General features: G+C 41.3%; 1 protein-coding gene across 13 annotated transcripts in view; it reads left to right on the top strand.

The window, feature by feature from the left end:
* The window catches only part of macrod2 (mono-ADP ribosylhydrolase 2), a 421,900-nt gene that overhangs the window by 300,313 nt on the left and 95,088 nt on the right, over positions 1-26,499 (top strand). For all 13 annotated transcript variants that reach the window (XM_037122855.1, XM_037122864.1, XM_037122863.1 and 10 more), the window contains exon 7: positions 17,420-17,450. In XM_037122855.1, the coding sequence (XP_036978750.1) occupies positions 17,420-17,450 (31 nt within the window). The remainder of the gene's footprint in view (positions 1-17,419; positions 17,451-26,499) is intronic.

Raw genomic sequence — 26,499 nt, 5'->3', positions numbered from 1 at the left:
CCTGGTAATGACAATATGCATGGTATAAAATCTGAGGCTATTTATCATTTAGGTGTTTGCCCCCTCAAAGGAGAGCAAAGAGCATGAGATGGAATACATGTTACAAAATAAGTGTGCATATGCTCATTTTTAGATATGTGCCAAAGGTCATAAGTGTTTTCAGTTGTTTGCAATCTGTAACCTCACCAGTAGAAGCCTCTGAATCCGAGTGTGACAACCAAAACCTGCGGTCAGGATGAGAGTGTATAGAGACGAGACGAAGACTTTGAGACGTTGAGACCAAGCCGAGACCAAGTGTGTGAGTCCCTTACTGCATGGACACTTGCAATAAAATGCGGAACGTACAAACAATAGGTTCTCCTCAAATCGATCTGAAAGTTTTGCATTCACACAACACCCACAGAAGACAAATGCAGGTTCCTCCTCAGTCACCTCTTTTATTGCCTTCTGTGTATTTGTGCATGTATAAGTGTACCATGAGAAATATCTTGATCGAATAACCATAAACGACCAACAAATACAACACTAAAGAGCTGAAATCAACTCAAGCATCTTTATTGAACACTTCTTTTCCATGTTTTACCATCCACCTAACACAGTACAACTATTTGTGCAATCATCAGGTTATTTGGGGGACTCTTGTCTTCCAATTCAAACAGTCGTGAAGTACAACATGTATCGAATAATTGTTTAACACAGTAATATCCATGCAGCTGTGGTCGTGACAGCTCTTGAAACAAATTCCAGAGTCCTCTTAAAAATGTGGCCAATTTTGTGATGAGTTCTTCAGGAAGTGGTCTTGAGACCAAGACCTCCACAACAATACTGACTCCTACACACAGGTCATTAAAAAGAGCAAGCGCTTTACAGTACTTCTTAGTCAGTGATGCGAGAAGTGACTTAGACACAAATATACACATCAGATCATTTTGGCTTCATCAGCAGCATCACCACTCGAGATTACCAATGAAAGGGGTTATTGGCTCCCTACCTGAGCCAGGTCTGGAAAGAGTCCTTGGCTTTTCCACAAGGAGGCTGAGTCATAAGGAAATGTGTATGTCTCTGGCAGAGAGCTCCATCAGGCATAACAATGATGACCTACATGATTGTCTCCTATCCAAGCATAATTATGATCCACTCTACATGCTGATCAGCCTCTGTTTAGTCTTCACATGACATTATTGAAAAAGAAATGTGATAGAAAAACATACTATAGCCTGCTCTTGCATGTTCTGTTTTCTGGAAAGCAAATATATTTCCTGACGGAATTGTTTCCTTACATAATTCATTGTAGTAGAATGTGAACTCTCATTCCCTTAAAATGATGCAGTACATTTTTGCTCTAAAAACATGTGATGTATTTGGTGCAGAGAAAATGGTTTTCCACTTTTAGTAACTAATTAATGCTTTATCAATATTCATGATGAACTCCACTTTTAGAAAACTGTAATTAGCTGTATTATCCTCTGGCCATTTATGAAAAAAAGTTCAAATCCATATAGTTCAAATCAAATCACAGAAACAACTCCAGTTTCTGACCGAAGGATATACTCTACAGTCGCATGTTATCTTGCATGGAAATCAGATATCAGTCCAGTGGAAAGCAGCTCATGACAGGTCCCCTTCAAACCAGCACTTGGGATCTGCATGGGAGATAGAAAGAGCTGAATGGACGATGCTGTATTTCACAGAAGGCACCTGGTGATTCCCTCAGTCACCGTCCTGTTTCCTCTCAGCCAGCTGCTCCCTGTACGCCCAATCAGTCTGCAGTGCCACTGCCACTGCTCCCGCAATTCGCCGTGACCTTGAGTGGATTGCCCCCTCTGTTTCGTTTGGGGTGTCGGTGGGCTTCAGGTCCCTCCTCATCTAGAGACGCACCTGTGTTCAGACCAAGATAGCACCACTTTGCAATGCAGCTCTAGGATCTGACTACATTTAAACAAAAAAACTCTGATACACTGAATTCAGCAGACGGCCCTGTGTGCTCTATTTTCCTTCTGCTGTATATATTTACTCTGTTTTATCCGCCATTTTCTGTGGTTTATGCCTTTTTATTTGAGTTAAAGTAAATGATTATAAAAGACAGCACCTACATGTTTTGGCGATATCCCCAGCTTCTTGGTTTTTATTTACTGCCTCAGTTCTTCCTCTGCAGTGGGTGGTTACATGTATAAAGGAAAACACAAAATTGTGTTCAAGTAAGTGTGAGCCTTCATATTCATAAGAGTGATGATTATTTTGCATCTAGATGACTGATTATACGGTTGGCTCACAAAGTGGAAGTACCACTTCTATCAAATCCTCCAGGAGTCCGTTTCTTGATTTTTTAAAAAAAATTCGGAGTCTGGAAGAGACGGGGGAATTTGTTGTTCTGCTTGGTTGGCCATAGACATGTATTGTCTGGGCCAGGCCAGGGTGGCAGAGTGACTCCCTTCTTGGCCCCAGTGTGACAGAGCTGTCTCTACATGAAGGTGACCCTCTCCCAGCTTCCTCCAGTCTGCCCAGCTTGCCTGTCAGGTCCTACAGACGACATGGTCTATTAAGCACCTTAATGATGACCACAGCCTCATGTGCTCACACAGCAGACCCCTCCTCATGATGAATGTATAGGAATGTATGCATGAGTTTATGTTTTTTTTTGTTTTTTCTGTAGCACAAAGGAGTCTAACTTGTATCCAGCTAGTGTCTGAGGGGAGATTTTGATTAGGCCTGGACACTTGGTGATATAAATCTCCTCTGGAATTTAAAGGTGTACCCTTTGTACAGGCAATACATCAGCAGGCCTTTAAACTCAATAAATCCACCGACGCCCCAATGTTTCAAAACACTGCTTTTACAGCCTCATACTTCATATCCATATCCTACACTGTAGAGTGCAAGTGACAGAACTACTTGAAGATGGCAACAAGCCTTGGGGAGCACTCCAGCAACCACTTTCACATCTGTTGATCCCTCATATCCCTGTACCTGCAATGAATAAGGGAAGTTTGCTACGTGACGAGGCAGGTGTATTATGTACTCTCCCCTTGAGGTTGAGACCATGAGGTTCAGATGACAGCTGCTGGGCTCGGTGTGTGTACATCTTGAGTGAAAATGTGAGGACAGGGGATGAGATTAGGTCTCAGAGGGCATCCTCGCAGCAGTTCATCCCATCGTAATTACCTTCGTGCAGTGTTTACATCCGGTGACCATCGGGGGCCTGTGTCCTCCTGTTTCTCAAACAGGGTGGATTAGGAGCTGGTGTGAGAAGGGCAACACTGCCACCATAGTGATGCTGTAGTTCCACAAGTTTCAATGTGTATACCACAACCAATGAAATTGAGTGTGTCTTGAGACAAAATGTAATTCTACAGTCAAACAATAATCATAAAAACTGCAGCCTTAATAAGCAAATGAAGGACCACCCCCTCTCTTATGGGAGCAGCTGTGCATTTCTCTGTAATTTCACGAGTACCCTGTTATTGTAGTGCATTACTAGCTCTATATCTCGGTAACACACATTTGTTTGTTATCCTTTGAAAACCCATGTATCTCCATTTTTGGATTTTGAATTTTCCTTTATGGGTTGATGCAAGTTTCTTAAGCTACATAACGCAAAGAAAATTGGATTCTTTTTAAAACCTGGTTAAGACCTTATCAAGTTTTTATGAAACCTGCACTCAAATATAAACACGTAAGCGGATGAACTCACTAGCCTGGCGGAAGCACATTCCTCTTGTCAGTTCTCTTGTCAGTTCTCTAGCCAATTTATTATATCTCTTGTAACCTAATGGATTTATTTCATATAGCCTTTTATGTGTTCCTGAATAAGCAGTGTGTTGATTCTTCTGCAACACTGAAGTTAAATGGACTTGCATGGGCTGCGAGGAGGGGCTTCAGAGTGTGCTCATCTCTGTGAAGGGCCTATGTAAAAACACAATCCTATACAGCAATGACACTGTTTCTTACAGATTATCACTGTATGTTCTTGCCTTATCCACTTGTGGCACATTAAATAGTACAGACACTGAAATGATCACTGCGGATTGGAAGTCGGCCTCGGAGCTCCGCTCTAGGGCGCCTCACACTCTGTCTGAAAAGCCCTTGGTTATCATGGGCACTGAGAGGAAGTGGGCTGCGCTTCGGTCCCCTTGGGCATGCGTGATGCAAAGAGGGCAAAAAAGATTCCCGGCAGGTTGTTAGAAGTGACAGTATGCAAGGAAGAACTTGCCGTACACCAAAGACTACTGCGTACCTTTCTATCCTGGCCCACTGACTGAAGTGTCCTGGAGTTGTCCCGCCTTACGATTCTTGTTCTCCAGATAAAAGAAAACATGTTTGTTTGGTAAAGACCCCAACAAATTTCATTATCAAGATTTGAATAGGTTTTTCAATGAAAATGAAAATTGTGACTGTCATTCCCCTCTAATCGTGAAGGATAGCAAAATTGTAATATCTAATATTGTTTACATGGTTAGGAATAACCACATTACTCTTGTTCTATGTAAACATTTTATATATACAACAGTCACTATGGAACTGATTTTAGCAGCTCCTTTTCATACCACAACTATTCCTGAGAGCAAAAGATCAAGTTGACATGAATAAAGGCAGAGCCTGCACTGCTTATGCCTTGGTAGCCAGTACCATATGCAACAGTAATTCTCAAACACTGTCCAATCAGCCACTTCAAACTGACAGTGTGCAATCAAAACATTATTTTTCATAAATGGCTTCAAAGTTGCTGAGGAGCAGCAAAAGAAACAAGCATTGTTTTTATAGAAGTATTTGTTTTTGTGACCTTCAATATCACTGCTCATAAAGTATGTCTGAACTACTTTATTCATCTTCGGTCTGTACTTATTCTGATTTCTTTGGCAGCTGTGCCTTTATGTAGCTTCATATGGTTCCAGACAAGCGAGGCTAAAAGATCATCAAAGAAAGGCGAACAGACCTGAAATGAGCATTCACGTTGTTACCTTTCAAGAACCTCTTCATATGGAGGCAAAGAGATGCAAGGCCCTTTTGTTTTCGCCGTAGGTTTGAATATCATTAGATCTACCATGACTGCAATAAATGCGAGTAGGTTCAGTAGCCTTTGCCCATGAGACAATAAAACACATATGGAAATGAGCCGACAGCATGACTAATAGCTCGCGGTGTGAACCGAGCGGCCATCTCAGCAAAATGCCTGTTCTTTTAAGTGAGCCATTATACAGATATCAATGAGCCTGCGTCGCCTTTGATCTCTCTTTTAAGAGTTGAGGATTTTACACTCAACGAAAGAAACACCTCAGAGAAGCCACTGGTTTGCATGCTGTCTACCGTTATGCCCGAAATGAGGATAAAACGAATACAAAGGAAGCTGTCACTCCCCGCGTCCCTCCTGTCCCTAATCCCTCCACTCCTGAGTCTGTTCCTGCCACACCATCATCAGAGCTCAGATCAAAGTGTAAGAGAATGGCCCACAGGTCTGCACAGAGGGAGGGCTGACCTCCTCAGAGCTTACTATGTCCTTGGACCAAAGTCCTTTTAAGGGGCTAGACATATTCATTGAAAACCGATTCTGTGCAGTGTGCCTAATTTGAGCTTTACTTTGGATCAGCGCTCTTGCTTTGTGGACATTCCCTGAGGCAGTCATCATATCTAATGTGTCACTACTATAAAGACAATTCAGTCATCCCATTTTAAAAGCCCTTGTGTGCATACAGCTGGAATAAAGCGAGGTCAGAAACACGCATTATTGTGTGTACAGTAAATATATTTGCATTCATGCCCATGGTCCTCTAAGCTTAAATCTGTATTACTTAACGCGCAGCAGACCACTATACACTGTAAATTGAAAAATGGTGTTTTCTCACGCTAATACGACACAGGCCTTGACCTCTCATCCCGCTACCGTTAATTAGTGTTGGTTGCTCTTACCTCTGGGCGAGCTCAGATTTATGGCTTTACGTTGTGAGGAGCTTTAAAAAGAAAGTGCTCTGCCAGGGCTGCGTCTGCCCACAGACAACATGGATAACCAGGCTTTTATACTCTGAATCAAAACATGTGGATTACTGAACTGCACATATTTATGCTATGTGTCACTGGAATCTACATACACAAAGAAGAAAGCAAGTAGGTGTGAAATAAGATCATAAATGTCCTAATGTTGTAGATTGTAATGTTGTTAGATTTTACACATAAGACAGTATTATTGCCATTCCCTGGTGGGTTTTTTTTGTTTGTTTGTTTTGTTTTTTAATTTGCTTTGCAACCTAAAGCCCTGCAGTGTTTTACACACTATGATCTATAGAACAATTTATTTAAACTTTAAAGCAGTTTGTGGACATTTTGGGATTATTTGCTGACTTGTTGAGCATTACATAAGATCAAATTCAATTTCATCCCTCTACAGCGACCGATCAGTCACAAGTTTAGCCTGCAGTAGTACAAACGCTGATAGCTGAGGGAAATAGCTAGCCTTCAGCAGAAAAAAAAAGCCATCCAGTTATCCAGGGTTATCTGTCTGCCCACAATAGCTGCACTACTTTTTTCTCTTACCCGTTCATCTCACCTCAGTCCAAGTTGGCTCATAAACATGCTGCAGCCTGCCTTTTATTCCCCCACAACGTCGCGTCACAGGGGTTCATATGTATCACCGGAGTTGTGCAAGTGGGACGAGCTATCATCGGTGTTGCGGAACTGAGTGCGATGGAAACAATCGCAGAGCACCCTGGGCTTCCGTTAACAAAGAGTTCATTAAGTCCATTGAATTCCCAGTTGACAAAAACATCCCAGGCTTCAAGTCTTGGAGTAATTATTCCTAAAGCACGAGACCGATGAAGAAATCAGAAGAAACAGACTAACCCAGCAGTATACTGTATGTTTTGCCTTACAGTACACATGAAAAAGACAAACATTCACTTTTCTAATTGGAAAATGTTTTCCTATGATTCAATAATAATTATGTACTTACCATGCTACCAAAGGGTCACTGCTACACCAGCGCAGGGAGCTCAATTCGATTTGCAGTTAATGAGGTTGGGTCTCTTAACGAATGTTAGTTTTTATTTTCTGTGCAGTGCTCTGGGAAATGTGGTTATGGCCTATTTTATCATCTGTTATGATTCTTTGCAGATCTCCCATTTACATTCACTTGGGTAATATTTAACTTAGCTTTTATATTTCATACGATTAGACTGAAAATAAAACAGTCCAACAAATATAAGATATTGTTGTTTTCATTAGCTGTTATGTTAAATTTGCAACATTGCATAATTCCTGAAGATCATTTTCATATAAAAAAAGAAAAACATTATCAGTAGGAAATCTATGTTGCCAGTTAATATCTATAGGGATTTGAGCATGTCCTTTATTCTGGGTGACATGTCGAGCTGCAGCTAAGAATAATCTCTCTTTTCACATCAACCATATTATTGTAGCCACCCTGCCGATCACATGCGACTGTACTGCCTTTTCCCTGTTCTATCTCGTTAGACTAACTCCTCTATAACCTCTGCACAATAGCTCTTCGCCCACCGCATGTAGTGCCAAAACACTTGCAAACCCCTAACCACATAGGAGCTCACCAATAAACCTTTAATGCTATAAATAATGCAGGGCAGTGCTCAGTAGTTTGGTTCAAACCACTCTGGCCAATTTGGGGATGCTACCAAGACTTTCGTCAGTGAATCCAGCCTGATTAAAGCCCGGCCTTTATTTTTCAGGTTTCCGTTGGCAGTCATTGGTATGCAATAGGCAGCAGTTCTGATTTTAGTCTCACACTGGTCCTTCCACAAAGACAGGGGCCGTGCAGCAAGTCACTTGTCTTCATATGTATGCCATTCTGTCACCTCAAAATTCAGAAAGGGGTTTTGACTTTGAAGCCCCTTTGATATGGTGCTTTTGAAATGTTGAAGGACGCCTTGAAAGGAAAAATGTTTAATTAGTAGCCTTATGATGGAAGGGTACCATAGGCTGGCTTTCACATTGCAAGAGCAGAACCCCCTTTTTTCCCTTCTCTGATTAAATGTGCTGTTGAAGTTGATTTATTAATGGAAATTAAAGAAATGTCTCAGGAAAAAATGCCCCCTAATTATTATTTTACTATTCATTTAGATCAACCACTTGGGAATCATCTGCTCTTGTGGTACAAATCGCGAGCTATATTTTAGGATTACTGAGAATTCTCACCTCCCAGCTCCATATGCTGCTAATCTCTTCTGAGACAGTTTGACATGGGGTGCGGATATTTGAGAATCTGTATTCGCCCTGGTTTCATCGTCAGCGGAGGGATGTAGGGCTTGGCTTGTCTCTTTTGCTCCATTTTATCTTTAGCATTTCAGAGGCTTTCTCACTTTGTGGTTTGATGGATACAGACAGAATCCTCGTTTTCCGCGCTTTGATCATTCTCTTTATGCCCACCTGTAATTTAGGCCTCCAAAATGCAAATTACTTTGAATGCTACACATCATGCATGAATGATCTACATTCCTTTAGCACTCATTGGAATAATCAGAGGCTTTACTGACCCTGAGGCATATTGGATGATGTCTTCTGTTGAGGTTAAAAAATATTCCAATCAAACATTTAGCTCAGAATTACCACAGATACATTTTCCTTTCTTTGCCTCCATCAATCAGAATGCCTCATATAGTTTATAATGTCACAGCTCTTGTGATAAATACAATAAAAACATTCATGACATCTTTATAATCATGTCAGGGTGAAGATCTTAATCAAAGTAAAGTTCAAGGCTTTAAAGGAAGCGGATGTTGGATACTATAAATTGTGAAATAAAAGCTGATCAAATAGCTGAGGCTTTGGTCTGCTGGAACAAGCGAGGCTTGGTCACCAATTAAACAAAAGAGAAGAAATGACCTGTCCTAACGGTTCAGGTCATAAATTCCGGATACTATAAAATTTTTCAGCATCATCAGCATAACAGCTTAGTCAACAATATTGTTCTTGATCAAACAATAAATTGGTGGGTTACCCTTTACAGCAAAACCCCTGCTGGCTTCTCACCAAAACATGATCACAATCAGTGGAAATAGATATAAAGGCCTGAATCTAATAACAACCCATCTCAGAATAAAGTCCTGTTTGTCCGTTCAGTTGGAGTAAATAAAGGCCCTGGCCACTATTATTTAAATTTGACTGTATATCACTATGATTCCTCCTCAGACAATAAAGCCACAGTTCTATTACCTCAGCTGTCAATCTGAGGCTCTTTCCACTCCACAGCCTGCAGACAAGTCTTAGATGTCGTCTGCCAAAAGCATACTAATCTAATCAATAAGTTGTATTTTAAAAAACAAAAACATATCTGACAAGAAGTGTGCCTACAGCTGTATAGACTACTGGTGCAGTGGAGTAGTAAGAATAGATTTTGCTATTGAGTTTACCTGACATGTTCCTCGCCTACTCATTTGAATTCTGTCAATCACATGCTGGTCACGTCGAGGTCAGCCAGTTTGTCTCACCGATATGAATTCCTTTCTTTTGTCTTTGCCTCTCTCGTGCTCAGTGGTCAGTGATATAATTTCAGCTGATACTGAGCGGGAGTCCTCATACATAAATATGAGCATGTCTGGTTGCATGTGCCCTCAGTTCAGAGGAGTATCGTTTTTATGCCGCTCTAAATGCTTTCTCTTTAACACTGAGGGAATCAGTGTCATGAGCACACGTCTGTGGGAAATCACGGATGTATGAATAATAATAATATAGAATGATTTCCTCCCAGAACTGGGCAATAATTTTTAATTCAGTGGTTCAAAATAAGATATATATATATATATGTTATAGATACATACACACACACACACACATATATATAGAGAGAAAGAAAGTAGTCAAGTTTTCCCTATACTTTATCTTTTTTCATGTTTAAAGTAGCTGTCTATTTCCCAATATAATTACCATATTGTATTTTTTTAAAAAAAGCTTCTCAGTGTACCTGTGCACTGTTGCTTTGGGCTTCAGGGTGAACTGTGCTTGATCAACCATACAGCTGGTCATGGACCAGTGACTCAAGCAGCCATCAGTTTGGTATCTGCCTGTATTTGCTCCACTGCTCTGCCCTATCCACAGGCTGCAGCATTTACACCTCTTTTTGCCCATTAATCTCACCTCTGTCATGTGTGTGACTGACGGACATGCCACGTCCGGTCTTTCTCCCCCCTGCAACACTGCATCCATGGCATGTGCAGATGGGATCAGGGTTGAGTGTGACTAAGTCTGATAAATGCAATCATAGAACACCAGCAGTTTCATTATGGTGGAAGAGAGTCCAGTTATTGTATCTGTCTTTGGTTCAGTCCCGGTTTCTGACCCTGTGATCAGCCAGGACAAGCTTGTCCCACTGTGGAAGTGGAAGAGCTAAAGAGCTTAAGCTCTCTTATGAGTGTTTTTGACCCCGTTATGCACAACTAACTCATGCCTGGAGTCCTACAAAGTCCTTGGCTAAGGCTCAGGGGTTTCTTTGATCACAAGGGTTGTTGGTAGGCCCTCAGGAACAGAACCTAACCTTTGCTCTTTTTTGAGCATCACAAACCCTGCAATACCAGATTTTGAGCATTAAGTCCAGTAATAGTTGTAAAGCCTAGAGAAGAGTCACATCATCAAATTGTTTCCTATTTAAGTTAGGGCTAAACCAGAAGTTAGCCGCTCAGCCAGGAGAAGTCTCTTGTGCCCACGCTCAGTTGGCCACTCAAGCCTCTGTCCGCAGAGCTACGATCCAGGTCATTTTACACCCAGGCAGTTGAACTTTTTTGGCTTCATACGGTTGAATATGATAAACTGAGTAAGTTTCTGCAAAACCACTGATAACTTCAAGCTGTAAGTTATTTCATGCTGTTTGTTTAGGTTCAATTTTCGATTTCTCTTTTGTCACCCAGCTGTGCTTACACTCTTGTTAGGTTTAGACACAAAAAATCTACTTTGGTTTAAAATACATCTTTTGGTCAACACAAACACGGCTAGAAATGTCTCAAGATCTCCTTCAAAACACCTTGTTCTGTCGCAACAAACTCAGGCATTGATGGCCAGACTAAAAATTACCAGTTTTGGTTAACACAAAAACCACTGGAAAGGAATCTGGTTGTTATTCAACATTTCCAGTGGTGTCATGCTTACAAATGCCGCAGCTCAGACTCATCTAGTCTGTATGGCAGCCCTGTCTATAGCCTGAGCAGCATCCCTTCCACTTCAACAAAGTGAGACATTGTATTCTGGCGACTAGGTTTTCAGGAGCAAAATGAGCTCCATCTCGGAAGCTGTCCCTAGACTTCCATCATTAAAGCTATAGTTATGGGTCCGATCATCAGTCTATACATAAAACGGACATTGGTTTGATTGCTCATACAGGCCATCTTGTATTTTTGCTCCCTGCCATCAGTGTGACAGTTTGTCAGGCAAAAACTCAAATTTTTGACTATTTAAATCCAGCCATCAACCTGTAGTTTATAAAATAAATACACTGTATAAGGACTGCTTTGTCTAGCACTTTTCTACTCTCCAGTACTCTGGAACACATGGCACGCACATACACTCTGAGGCTTCTGTGCCGGGGGCTCAACTGCTCATGAGGAGGAATGAGTTTCAGTATCTTGTCCAAGGACATGCCGCCATGCAGCCACAGCTGTGGATCGAACCTTCCGATTAGTGGATGACACGCTCTACCTCCTGAGCCACACAAAGCACAGACCTGCAAAGACAGAGTGTGGGTAACAGGGAGGAAATAACCATTTTATTTTTTTTAAAGCAAAAACTACACACATCCTTACTAACAGTAAGAAATCTTGCCTCAATCTTCATATTAAACTTCATATCACTATTGGAATAACCAAACCAACCTCAGACTGTAAGAATAAAAGATCAGGTTGAGATTTCATCATGAAATACTCTGAGGCAGAAACATTTTCAACTTTCAGTGTTTGTTTTCATAGCTGCTACAGAGTCACACTCGCACAGCACGATAGATACATGTTGGTGTCAACAAAATCATTGTGGTAAGCACTATCTAGAATTTCTGTAGTGTGGTTTGTCACTTCTTTCCTCCGTATCAGATGCTACCTACTGCTGCTTAGGGAAAGGATTTACTTGGTGGTGGCATATTTTCATATTTTATTGCTGGCAGGACCCTAGAGGAATGCTCTGTTCTGGTTTATTCATGACAACACAGATTCTCCATCACAACGGTATATGCAAACAGTTTATCCTTGATGAGTTGTTTTCCAGAGTATCGTGCACAGCAAGTAACTCCCTGCATGTAAAAGCAGGCAGTGCTGCTGACTCCTAAATGGACACTCAGATATTATTGTGATAATACTTACACTTGATCACAGCAGATATAAAAAGCAGTGGTGGGACTCGGGCCATTAGGTTCCAGGTTTCTCACCCTCCGCATTTCTCCATCCTCCATTTAGCATAATGACACTCGAACAATCAGCGCTAACATTAGAATATGGAGTGGGGTATTATGCAGAACAAAAGGGTGTTAATGTGTCATATTTGAATATCCTGATCTGTAACCGTGACATGCTCCTCGCAGCAGCAGCAGCAGCAGGTAGCTGATTCAGACAGAGAGACTGGGCATGACCTACATGCTTAAAGAATTACAGCAGTCAACAAAGAGGATTCTCTTGGATTCATGTTCTGATACTCTGATGTAAGCCCACACTGTGACAACAGTGGTGAATAATAACATACTTGTGGTTGCATTTGCACAAGGTCTCCCCTTGCCGCTGTGATTTATAAGCATAGCTTCCATCTGCAAACAGGCTAGGAGGCTTCAAGCTACGGGGGCAGCACCCTGGGTCCAGTGCTATTTACTCAGCCAGCCGAGACGAGGTGCTCCCCCGGCAGGATCCTGCAGTCACCGGGCCCATGCATGGCTTTCTTACCTTTACCTGTCTGCTGGTGGCTACTCTGCAGCGCCTGCAGCATGGGAAGGTGACAGCTACAGCAGGGCATGCACATTTTGCCACAGGTTGAGCCATCTTCACGGTGTCATTTCCTGCTGCTTAACAAATGACTGAAAGCTGCAGGCTATCATGCTCTCAGTGGAATAACAATGGCTTAGTTTTATGAGCACTGTCTTTGTAAAACTCTAGACACACTTTTAAGTTAATGAATCATTGTTTTAATAAGCTGTGGTTAAAAAGTTCAAATCCACCCCTTATGTAAATATAACTATAAACACATGTGAATGATAATTAACGTTAATAGAGCACAAGATATTTTCCCCAATGATAATCACTGTAGCCACTCTGTGTTGTTCTTAAAACACTGTTAGTCAAATAACTGTGCAGAGATGCTGAGAGGGAAGGTGCTCCACTTTAAAGTGATATGATAGATTAGGGAGGAGCTCTGGCAACAGAATAATTTCCCTGGTGACCAATTTCTGAACACTCCCTAAGCAAAGAAAATCAGCAACAAGCCAACATGTCAGGCACAGCCTCATGCCAGGGTGCAGGCCAACATGCTGACTCACTTCTAATGAGCAGCCGGAGACTGAAATAATAACCTAAACCAGGAATCATAGGTCATGACTGCTCATATGCCGCTGACTGTCCTAATTAACATTAGACCTGATGCAATGTAAGCAGGTGTGAAGGCATGTCTGCTAACAACTATCAAAATAGCTTCTACAGTGGCCCAGTGTTGATGGGGAAGAATAGAAGAATAGGCTACACTTTGCTACGCTTGCAGTGCTGCATGCTGTGGCTGCTTAAGATATCTACTCTACCCATCTTATTATCCTTGGGTGTTATTGCAAATTGTAGGCAATGGGGTCATGTAACTCAGTACATTTACTCAAGTCCTTTTTTTTGAGTACAAAGTTGAGGTATTTTTCTTTTCATGCCACTTCCTACTTATGCTTGGCTACATTTCAGAGAGAAATATAGTTTATACTGCAGTTATTTGACAGCTTTAGTTACAAGTTGCTTTAGAAATTAAGATGATTGTTTGATTAATGAAGTACTCAACTGACAGAAAATTTATTAGCAACTATTTAGATCAGCTATTTTGCTTCTAACTTGACACAAAAAGGACAATCACTCGATTCCTGGAGAAAAGTTGGTATAACAGTCAGTACATGAAGTAGATTTTCCTGATTATATTTAGACAGACTTTGCTCTGATTATAAGACACTGGTAATCTTTTGTGCTCTGTCTTTAAAAGGGGGTAAAGCTTAAGTTGTATGATGACTCACCACTCATCCTCTCTGCGTGAGAATAATTGCAATTAAGAAGGTACAACTGCAGTGAACAGACGCTGATGTTTTCCACTCGCTCACATTAACATAAGGAAAGTGTTCTTTAACAGCTGAAGCTTTTAACGAGTTTAACAAAACTTGAAGCTTATGAACAATATTGAGCATGTTGGCATTTACAGATATTGATTATCAGTAAGATTTATGATTTGTAAACACCTTAGTGTAATTTATTGCTTGCTGTGCAACTGATTTATAGATGAAAAGGAGACGTGTCTGCCAAAATGCTCTTCAGGCTTTACAGTTTAATTAGATATATACTTCTCTTCACTTTTTGCAATAACAGTCCTTTAAACAAGTAAGTGACGTCTGCATACGCCACAAAGGTGTCAGATCTTTACAGCATCCCGTTAAGTGATTACCCGATGCATTTTCACGCCACAAGGATCAATACGCCTTTAATGCATCAGCCAGGGAACTAATAAAAAAGATTTTAATTGATTATGCGGATGGCATGTCTTCGCCACAGCCTGTGATGTGTTAAGGTTTAGATGCCGTCAGAGCAGAAGTTCAAGTTAAAGAGACTGACATCGCGGCCTTTCAGCTGAGAGAGGATAACAAGGCTGCTGGCTCAGGATCAGTTTGGCAGCAGACACCAGCTGGAGGCATAGACAGGAAAGAATGCTCATCTTGTCTTAAGATTGAATTTATTTTACTTTCCCATTTTTATTACACAGCTTCAAATAGATTCCTTCTGCAGAAGTAAGTCTGGATTCCTGTTTGTATTGACTTTTACCAAAAGTAAAACTTGCATAATTAAATATGGTGCAGCTGAAAGTATTGAGATATTCACTTGCTTCCAAGATGCTGCCAGCAAGCTGATAATAAGAACATCTGTATAAAGTGTTTTATCTGAGCAATTGTTTCAACATCTTTGAGAGTATTTTGAATACATATTTATTAAAATCTGACATCCAATTTGTACACCAATTTGGGTTTCTTCATGGTCTGTTTTGGATATTTGACCGGTTTGGTGTCCTCAGTTTTAATATGCCTCTGTGTGTGCCATGGGCAGAGGTTGGTACAGGACTAAAAATGGCCATGCTTTTCTACGCTTCATCATCTGAGGTTTGTGTCAGACCCAGACAGTCATCTGGAAAGGTCAACGCTTCGGTAAAAAGATTTAAATCAGCCCACAGAAGAAAGATTCACCTTGACAGGCGGAACCTGAGAACTGGTAAATAAGAATACAGAGAAACAGAGACTCATTCCTCTTCGCTTAAAGCAAGGACAAACCAACCACTGCATTTCAAAGTGTGAGTGATGCTTTGGGGAAAAACAAGTCTTTTTAATCAATTGTTTGCTTAATTTGTGAATTATGTTAATTTCCTCTCTCAGTTGAAAAGTCTTTGAAGATTAGAACCCTGACCACTTGTTTTTGCAATCCAAAATACGAGCAGACATTTATCTGCCATCTTTCTGTTTCAGATCTATTAATTGTGCTTTAGTTCTAAAATGAAATGATCTTGGCACGGCTGCCAGACAGAGCATGTTTCGAAATACAACTTGACAGGGTCAGTGTGGCAAAACAAACTGTTGGGTTTTAGTTTTGGCACAGGGAGAATTTGATGTATGGGTGTTATTCTCTGATGAATCTCTGTAGCGTTTTGTTGTTCTATATTCATCCAGTGGTGAGCAGCTAGTGGAAATGTTTTCCCTTTTTTTTTTCATTTGTCACCTTATTATATTAATGTTGTGGCCACGCCTTTTGATGAATGCAGGAACTAAAAGCACACATTCAGCTGCTTCTGAGGACAAATGGGACCTTTGAAAAAAATCCTTTCTCTTTACTGTTTATTAATATACTTAAAAAGATGAATGTGAAATGGGGAAGCTTACAACATTGCCTATGTATCATAATATATTTGCTCGCAGAAGTAAAGAGTAATGAAACTATTTTCAGCTATAAAGCCATGCTTGAATAATCTGTCTGCTGCAAAGTGCTACAAAGCAAGAACTATTACAAGGTGGTTACTTTTTATAATCTTTTTGGAAAAGACAGCCATAAATATATGCAGGCTTTTGCTCTTTAGCTTCATAATATGTATACTGATTCTCTGCATGTCTGTTTTTGTTTTGTCTCCGCACTTTAATGACTGGTGGGCTATTATTGATTCCTCCTATTGATCCAAAGGTGGCAACAATGACTTTGTGATTTTGTTTTTAGCTTTCCCATTATTTCAATCAAATGCGCTGAAAAGTCTCTCACTGTGATGTCCTTGTTGTTATTGAGACACAGTTGGGTCACTGTTTCTAAATGCCCTAAATCAAAGACAAGTATGAAGCTGAAACAAACTTTATAATGTGAGGCGACCTCAGTTGCTGGGTAAGTTACATAAACATTGTGTGGAAGAGGAGCTCTGTGTGTAAGTTTGGGTTGTAGGCGACAGGATCAATTGACCTCATTTGGTTATTCATGTGCTGCAGATTATAAAGCAGCAAGACTCCACATGTACCTATGAATTCACATGAGTCTAATCCACCGTGCCCTCAAGCAACATATGCAAACTCCGACTGTTATGGACATAAAGTACGGACGTTGAGTACTAATGTGCTGTCGAGATCTTGGTGCAACAGTACATGAAGGAATATTGCCACTTAAACACAGCAGCATGATCATGATGATCCATCTGATGTGTGTGAGTGTGAAAGTCTAGGAGAGAAATTAATTTGCCAGTTTTTAGAAGTCAAGAATAAAGTATGGTGAATAAGTTTGTGTGTGTTTTTGTGCAATGTGTGCACTGGAGCTAGCGTGTGGTTTACAGTACAGTTCTACATTAGCATTGCAGGGATACTGTAAATTGCTCCTCTTGGGAGCAAGCAAGAGAGGAAGTAGAGGCGAATAACAAACATACAGAGGTAAACAGTAGGCAGCCCACGATGGCTACAGTTAAATGCAGATGAATGTAGTCATGCAATATTTACTTTAAGTTGATGTTTTAATTGCTCTGCTGTCGTCTTTATCATTGCTTGTTAAATATGTGTGTTTAACTATAAAAGGAAAAGGACAAAAAAAGCTTATTGGATATAACATCGTGGACAGAAGAGATTTTATCTCTCTGTGATTGGGCATTAAAATAAACTACAACTGATAAAAGTTACTTTTGTTTCGGACCATTTATCCAATCTATGTGAATGTGCCTTGACTTGTATTCCCTTTTCTTTCTCTCTCCTCAGGCCTTTCCTTGTATATCCACAGGCATCTATGGTAAGACTAATCTCTCTGATTTTGTTTAATTTACTTTGACCATATATTTGTTTTTGGGTTTTTTTGCTGTACATTCATGCCTAATAATGCTCCCTCTAACTCCCAACGCATCAAATACAGCAGCTTGGTCAGTGGCTGTACGCACATTCAGGCATCATTCGATGGCTCACACATCAGACCTTTCTCTCCAGTGACTGGGGTTTGTGTTCCGTGTGTGACCAAGTGTCAAAATTAACTTTCTCCACATTATTTTATGTAAATATAACTTTAGGCCATGACACGTACCCATGTGGTTGAACTGGCAAACCAAGTAGTTGGGTACCCTAACCAAACTACAACCATTTCACAACGTTCTAAAAGGCAAAACGCATGAAATGTTTGTTGTGCAACTGCAACTACCCATAGAGGAGTAAGTAGAGTGTTATACTTTGAAGCTCAAGGCCACTGACCAAGCAGGAGTTGGGAGTAAGAACATGTTGGTTTTATCATAATAATCTGCATGAATTACATTGTGCCTGCCTCATCTTTTATGCATATATATGAAATATCTAGTGTGTAGGTTTGAGATGCATATTGTCTTGAGGTTGCAGATTGCAACCAACTGAGCATCCCTCACCTCACCTTCCACTACAATGGCTATGACAAACACAAATATGGTTTGTCTGTTATGGGCTACTGTAGAAACAACATGGCAGACTCTGTAGATATATCAGTCTCATATTAAGGTAAAGAAAAGACAATGATTCTTACTTTCCAGGTTATTCTACAGTACATTATACAACATTTCCACCAATAGAGCCCCAAAAGATTTGCCACACAGGACCTTGAATACTATATTATTACAAAGGCTTTGTCTTTGAGGGAGAATACACTTGAAACATAGTGTACCAACAAGTTCACCTTACACCATGTTGCACAAAGACACAACCTAGTATAAGGTGAACAAAGTGTAGACCCTGAACAATTCTCATGCTCCCTCGTGGGACCAGGCCTAATATCCAGCAAAGGCTTCCTTGCCAAAGAGTGAGTGTGCTAATTAGACTTAAACAAAGTCACATTGAAAACATGCCAAACTTGTTGACGTAAACAGGCTTTGAAGTTTGGATGGCAAAAAATGTTGTTAGATGCAGGGAAAGTAATGGAGTTTATATCATATAGTGCCGTACATTCCTTCTGCTGGGGAGACATAATTATTTTCTCACCATTCTTGCGTCTGTATATAGTGTTTGCCTCCCGCTGAATTTTCACAAAGGTTCCAAATAATCCCAGTGGAAGCCAAATGTGTAAGGATTAATTAACATACTAATTTTAATTCGCTGTCACTAACAACAAGTCAGCAACAATGTGGTTTGATAAAAGCAGTCACAAACTCCGGCAAACTTATGAATACATTCAGACGACCAAGGTGCCTGTTTGGTGTAGCACAGTGCTTGTGTCATTGTTTAGATAATGGCCAGTGAGTGCCAGTAACTGTTACCCATGTTCAGAGATCTGTAATTGTTTAGGCAGTTATCTCGTGAGAGTCATTAGGCACTCTGATCTCACTTTATGATCGTACACCCAAGGAATATTAAGACAGTTTTACAAGACCAGGTGCTCCCAAGATGTTCCCATATACATGTACAGCCTTGAAAATGCCTCCGGGTCCAATGTAAGCCACATTTTAAAAGCAGTTTATTTAACACCACAGTGAACTTGTAACCTGTCCATGGCCTCTCCAGTCACAAAAACTAAGCACGAATCCTTTATGGGTTTACACCTCTATCATCAATGAATGAGCTGGAGGCTTTCCTTCAGCAAGAATGATGTAATCTATATTTAAAATCATGTCAGGACAGAAAACCCAGGAAGATTAAAGCTGTTCTGAAGTAAAAAGGTGGCCCTTGCTCTGCTCAGATGCTTGACAATTCGTATGCATGCAGTTAAGATTTATTTCATGCATAATGTGTTCTGATATCCTCAACTTGAGTAATTGCATTGAGGTTTTGTTCTAATCAGAGTTGGCAGCCCTCTAAAAGTTGAATACCCAGCGGTTAATTCGTCATGGCTGCTCATTTTTGCATCATTGCATGTTTTCTTTTTAGCAGGGCACTTTCTAACGCTGATGGTGTAAACGAGCACAGCCACAGTTGAGTCACTTGAACGCACTGCCACTAATTAAGACCGGATGCTGGGCTGTTTTAACTGTATGTGCCGACATTTGCAGCTGAATTGCAAAAACTGCAAGCAAAGCAACACCCGTCATTGATTTTCATTAGGAGTCAGACATGTTGAAAATATAATGCTAAAGGGTACGTCTCACTGAGGGTGCAAAAAAGTATTCTACCACCTTACACAATGAACTGGTTTATGAAATCAACAACATATTTTGGAAAATGCACTCGTCCCTCAAGAAAGGAAGGTGATCAGCTGTGGCTCCTCCCGCAAGGCTTCCTGTCAATGTGTGGGAGTATCCATGAAACAACATTTAAAAAATGAAATTATATACATTATTTATTTTTTTTTTTTTTTACTGCAGTCCATTGTGTTTCAGTTCAAAAAGAAGTTATTGACTGATAAAATAATTATGACTGGCAGCATGCATCAGAAACACAGAAGTCCCTAAACAATCATACTGTTGCATATATAGAAACATAGATTAGCTACATGTGTAACGGGAAAAAAAGCAGCCAGCCTCTTTGTACGTGACCACATCTGATTTTCCTCTATAAATGTCACAACAATGTGATGCAATTTCTATCTAAAGCCATCACTCTTCCTCCTTTATCAACCCTGTGTACTGACTAACTGGCAGCTGTCACCACGTTGCACACTGAAAACATCCAAACGCTAAGTGCAAATCACTGATTATAGAGTCTGACAGACTGCTGTTTGCCGTGCTCATTAAACCAGCCATAAACACACAGTAACAGAGTAACTTCCCTTCAATGTTTTTTTTTTCCGATCTTAACCAGTCTCTGGGCAAAAAGCATCTGCCACATTATTAACGACCAGGGTGCTGATCTGATGTGATTTCATTGCTATAAGAGGATTAACAAAATGAATAGCTAATTATGGTGCAGTTGTTAGTTCAAGAAGCTGTCAGTGTATCCAAACAGCTGCAGGTCTACATATAAACGTCCAGGCGGCACAGATAAGTTTCTGTGCGAGTGTATAGGTACGACAAGATATTCCAAGTGGTCAAGCATCCTGATACACAGCACAGCACAGCACACATTTGTAGAGAAGCCCAGTGTGTTTACTGCAGAGAGCCTTTGTGTTTTCTTAATCACGAGATGTTCATAATTACACTCTGTGCTGGATAGAACTCTTCCCTTTTGGGATATTGAACATTTTCCACCCATCACTTCAGCAATTCACACAGTTTAGTACACAACAACTCCTCATCATCTCCTCTCACCATCTCTCTCTTAAGTATTGCTTGTTTTCTGCCACCTGTCTCTGCACAAAACTCAAAACGGCTATTACTGAAGTGTTAATGATAAGAAGGGCTAAAGTCGTAATTTCTTTCTCACATTTTTTCTCTCAGTCTCCCTCGTCTCGCTCTCTCTCTCTCTTGCCCATTATTTTGCTGCAAATTTTTACAGTCAGTGTAGATAAGTTCGGCAGCCTTTTCTGTAAAACTCACTCCCTTCTCCGGTATTATCTTGTGTTGCATGGGAACTTTCTTCAACACATTCTTCATCCGAACAAGCATTATGTTGCACTTTTAGATTGTCTGTAAAAATCCTGAGTCAATTAACAGAAATGATGGACAGAACAAAATTGCAAAGTACTATCTTTGAAAAACATAAACTACATGTTGAGTAAATGTGAGTTTGCAAGAGTGATAAGATTTTCTTTGGTTATGATACAGTCTCAATTTAATGCGTGATGCCTCTATATAACCTACACAAGCAGACACGCCCATCAGTGAGGAGACTGACTATTTGTATACAGTTATTTTAATGTCTGTCAAATTACGACTATCTGTATCGGATAAATCACAAAATTGAAACTATTTTTATGGCTGATTGCTGAGGATGAATTCAGTCTTGAGTCTCATTGGCTGAGCTGCTCTGTAGTCTGGTGGTATGGTATTGAAACAAAGTTCAGTTAGTTTCACCATCTTCATATAATACAGTTTTAATCATACACAAATTGATACATTATCTCCCTAAAACCACACAGGCTAGGTAGCTAGCCAGATCAAGATCTTTACCTTATGGGGGAAGAGGTGCTCATACAGTTCTTGTCAACAGAGGTCACCAGAATCAACGATTCTTATTTCTTGTCACAGTGATGCCATGTGCCGCATTGCCAGTAGGATCCCATCGTAGCACTCCACCAGCGGCCGCTCACATCAAAGTGATGGGCTGTGCAGAGCCAAGCACACCGCGCAGGGGGGGAATTAAACAGCCTATTCAATAAATAAACAGCTTAGCGCTTGCCATAACTGCATCTCCAAAGAACAATGCAGCTGATTAAGACTGAAGATCTTCACACAGCAGAGGGTAAATAGAGGAGGGAGTACAGTATAGTATAGTGCTGTGATGTTATTCTCTCAGACTCCTCCCTGTGCCCCCTGAGTACTGCCATGTTCTGAAAGAGGCTGTGCTCCCTTGTCAGGCATTCTGACATTTTCTGTACATTTCAGATAACCTTTAAGGTCAACTTCCATTTCAGCAATGTAAACAAAAGCTATTTAGTATAAAAGACACATCCTCCTCATCTCGCTCTTTCTCTCTATGTTTGTGTGTGTGTGTTGCTGTCTCTGTAGGATACACTCAGATATAACCATAGTTTCATATATGTGCACACTGTCCAGGAAACCAAACTTATGCACATGGGCTTGACCCATTTCCACACTCGATTGTAACAGCAAAACAAATCCTGTGCCGCCAACAATGTGACAGAGAGGAATCAAGAACAAGTTATCCAAGGCCTTTTGTGGTGGCAAAAACAGATTTGTCAGGACAGCTAATGCTAATTGACACTCTCTTTCACGCCTCCATATTCCAGGAGACTCAGTCACCATTGACAGATGATGGGAGAACAGGGAGGTTGGGTGTAGCAGGGGTGCGCAGGGGGTACCTTAGACGCTCGGAAAGAAAAATGAGGGCTCACACTGCGCTGACAGTCCAATCCCTCAGTCCGGCCCATTAGCCACAACAGAATTTCTGCACGGAGAGTGTGTCGGAGGTACCACCCATAAACAAACTGGTGCCCACCGTGGGCCATGAGGTCACCCAGCATGATAGAGGTTATTAAGTGCTGCTCCTGTTTGCACATCAATCACAGACATGTGACCCGGGTTTAAATGGATTATTCCTTCCAAGAAGGAGACACCTCTGAATGTCTCACAAGATCAGTGCCAAGAGTCCAACTACCTAGACTTAGAGAGGTCATTCTCTCTTTTTGGTATTCCTCTCTCTCATGTCTTCACTCTCCCGTAGTCCTTTTTCTCCCTCACACGTCATTCTTGCACGACATGAGTATGCTCGCTCGCACGCAAGCAGAAGTGTTTGCTCAAGCAAAACCACATACATAAAAATCCCATTTCAAGATGCACTGTGGACAATTTAGCTTCGCGGCGATCACATCTAAGCTGAAAGAGTACTTTCCAACAGCCTTGTAATGAGCTGTACAGTTTAGGAGGCACCTGCTAAGATCAATCTCAGCACACAGCAGAGAGCTCACTTGGCACAATACAAAAACAAGGACGTGAACATTAAGTCTACCGCTAACCTGACAGATGCCATCTCACAGATAACCCTATCAAAACAGAGGCCCGCCTCATAGTACAAATGTCCCCCTGTTTGCTGCTCACCCTCCACCCCTGGCTCGTCTGTCTCTGTGACTGATCTGAGGATTGTTGACAGAAGAGTTTTCCCTCTGACTGGTGGCTGTGGGAGATATGCGGATGTAATCCACCCAAACTCTACTGGTATGTCCACACTGCCATTCTACTGTACTGTCCAGATCAAAGGTGTCAAGCAGCTAAGATTTTTTTCCTCTAGCCAGCATCGTGCTCTGGTACTCTTCATCTCTGTCTAGGATTAAGAAGGTTGGAGCCATTCACGGCACCTTATCTCTCGGCAGGGATGGCTCGCTGCTAGCTTGCCAGGATGGCCCGAGCAACTTCCCTCCCTTCTCTTAAAACCCAGGGTTTACTACAGGGAGATTAGCCCAGCTGGGTTGGGAATTTTCAAGGTACATGGGGAGCAACGTGCTGTATCAGTGGGTAGCTGAGTGTGTGCTCAGAGGGAACAGGAGCTTCGTAGCCCATTTAACTGAGTCACACAGTGTGCGTTGTATTCAACAGTAGCCTTGCTCCACCATTTTCATGGATGACAAGCCAAATGTTAAAACACTTCCCACCCACAGGACAACAGATTTAGGCCTTTGAGAAACTTGGTTGAGCATTAAACTTTTGCATATCATACACTCTTTAGGATGTTTTTTAAAGTGTCAGTTGTTAATTTTAGCATGTAGGACAAAGCCTGGCATCACCTATATGGAACGTTTCCAAGGAAGGTCATCATCTGTTGTGCCACGGAGGCTGCTCCCTTTCTTTCTACCTCTTTTTTTTCTGCCTGTCTTCCTCTCACAGCACCCTCCCATCCCTCTTTGTCTCTGTCTCCTTCTGTGGGGCTGCAAAGTCGGTCATGGTCACAGCCTTGCCGCGTCCCACTGTTGGTGTAGAGAGGAGCTCGAGGCCATTTGACACCCACGCTTTGGCGTCTAGAGTCCTGGGGCGCTACTCTGTCCTCCACCCCGGGTCACCTCACCTCTCCTCTGGGCCCTGATGGGGTGACAACCCTCTCCCCCACGCTCCGTTTCCAGATGAAAACACACGGCTGCTGCCCTCGACTGTGCCGCATTTAATGATTTCCTCCTGCTCCCAAAACCACAATCAACTAATCTAATTCATCCTATATTGTGCTTAAATGATTCTGTCCTGCCTGTCCGTTATAATTAGTGTCTTTAGAGGCAGCAGTCAGATTCATGGTGCTCTATTTTATTGATTAAGAAGAAAAATGATACATTTCCTATTTATGGCAACATTTAAAAGATGTTTCTAAGCCAAAAGAAAAGCAGTCCATGTATTTAAAAAAATATATTAAAAATCTGTATTTAAAGGACTTCATTAAGAATTTTTCAAAAACAGATGGCACTTTTTGTTGTTACTGGGTTTTTTTTTCCCCATTGCATATTTCTTATTTTTACCACACCTGTGGTGAATTTACCAGTGCCAGATACCCAAGCCTCAGGCTACATGCTACTTCAAGGTAGACAGCTCATCAAAATAAATGGCGAGTGTTGAGATGTGAACTTGACCAGCTACAAAAGAAGGAAAGCAGAGTGGGACCAACAATACGATTATGCCTCAAGGGGAGAAAAGCTGTTCTTTGTATATTTCACGAATTCAGTGAGCAACAGTTAAAAAAGCCTCGACTACATACCCGTATAAAACATCAGGATGTCCTCATAAAAGAACAACACTAGAAATGATATAGCCCTAAAATAACAGCAGGTTGTGGTATCCTTGTTACACTATAAGCTCACTCAGGAAAAACAAAACTGGTGTGGTCTGCAGCATGTGCCTCCCCATATATTTGCAAACAAAGAATGGGAATGTATCATAGCACAGACATGAATTCAACCTACCTCTTCTCGCTTTATCAGGCGATGCAGCTACTTCTCACTCCTTCTCAATAGAGAAAAACACCTTAGCTACACAAATTTGTTGTGGAAGTTAAGAGTTGCCATGCTGGCAAAAGAGAGAGCAAGGCCGTGCTTGTTCTTGAAGCAAATATTCCCCCTAAGACCGAGTGCACATTTATATTATTTTCCCCTACGTTCCAGTTCAGTGGGTATTTTTGTGCATGAACTTCTCTTTCCAACTTTTTTCGCAGTCAAGAGTGAGATATCGGTGATGTAAACTGGGAGCTGTTTCAGTGAACTCAGTCACAACTTATACTTTTGATCTTCAACATCCAAAGCAATGGCTTTCCTTTGGTTTCTAGTTTCTATTTAAAGTATATACAACCATATTATTTAAAAGTAACCCAAGGTCCTGTACGGTGTTCATAAAGGTGTTTTACACACGCCTCAGAGAGACTCTGTCTGCTGGTTGCATCAGAGATTAGAGTGGGCTCTCTTTTTATTCATATTAACAAAGGTCCTACACGCTGAAGATCATAGGAATAAAATAAGTGAATTCTGTTTTAAGATGAATCTTCCCTTTGGCGGAACACACTGGGATGACGTGGAGACATGGATGAAAATGTACCTTTCACTTTAAAAGGAAATTAAACCAAGTCATCGTTTTCATATAGTTTCATCAATCTTTTTTAATTGTTCCCTAGAATGAATCAAATGTGGATGCACCGCTAACTGAGTAGACCCGCCTGTAGTCTTTGCAGGTCAGATTCAGTGATTATCTAAATTCATTCTCCCTGGTCATGAATCCAGATTAGTTGTGGTCACTGAACTCATAACAACCATTTCCATCAACATCACTGAATGTACTTTGCAAATGTTATGTAAGCTCGCTGTGCCCCCGTAACCCTTGTTCGCTTGGCACGTGCCATAGTCACCAACACGCCCCCAGCCCCTCCTCTTTGTCTGGATGCTGTGCTCTGCTCGGTGATGAAGTAGAGGAGCCTTCAGCAGAAATAACACTGCACCACCTGAGTCCTCATCAGCGGCGCTGCGCTGCACATATCCCATCAGTGCGCCTCACTAAGACAAATCTCCCTGAGCCGGCCATATTCCCAGCATAGGGGAGAGAGGAGCCGAGCCAAGCAGTGCAGGGACCCTGGAGGGCCCACCATCACGGCGCCTGACGCCAGCTCTCCACCTCCTGACAGATTAGCTTTCACCGAACCCTCCACACAGCAAATGGAGCAAAAGAGAATGAGAAGGAAGTGTTGAGTGGATAAGGTGTAGAAGTAAAACACTGAACTTTTTCATTGTGTGTGTACTTGAGCAAACAAAAGAGTCGTTTCACTCAATCTTTGCCTGTGCATCATCGTTTTCAATGACTGTGAGTGGATTTTGTACC

The sequence above is a fragment of the Acanthopagrus latus genome, chromosome 15, assembly GCF_904848185.1.
Source record: "Acanthopagrus latus isolate v.2019 chromosome 15, fAcaLat1.1, whole genome shotgun sequence".
Taxonomy (NCBI): Eukaryota; Metazoa; Chordata; class Actinopteri; order Spariformes; family Sparidae; genus Acanthopagrus; species Acanthopagrus latus.
The sequence above is the reverse complement of the archived record's forward strand: the minus strand, read 5'-3'. Positions and strand labels throughout refer to the sequence as shown.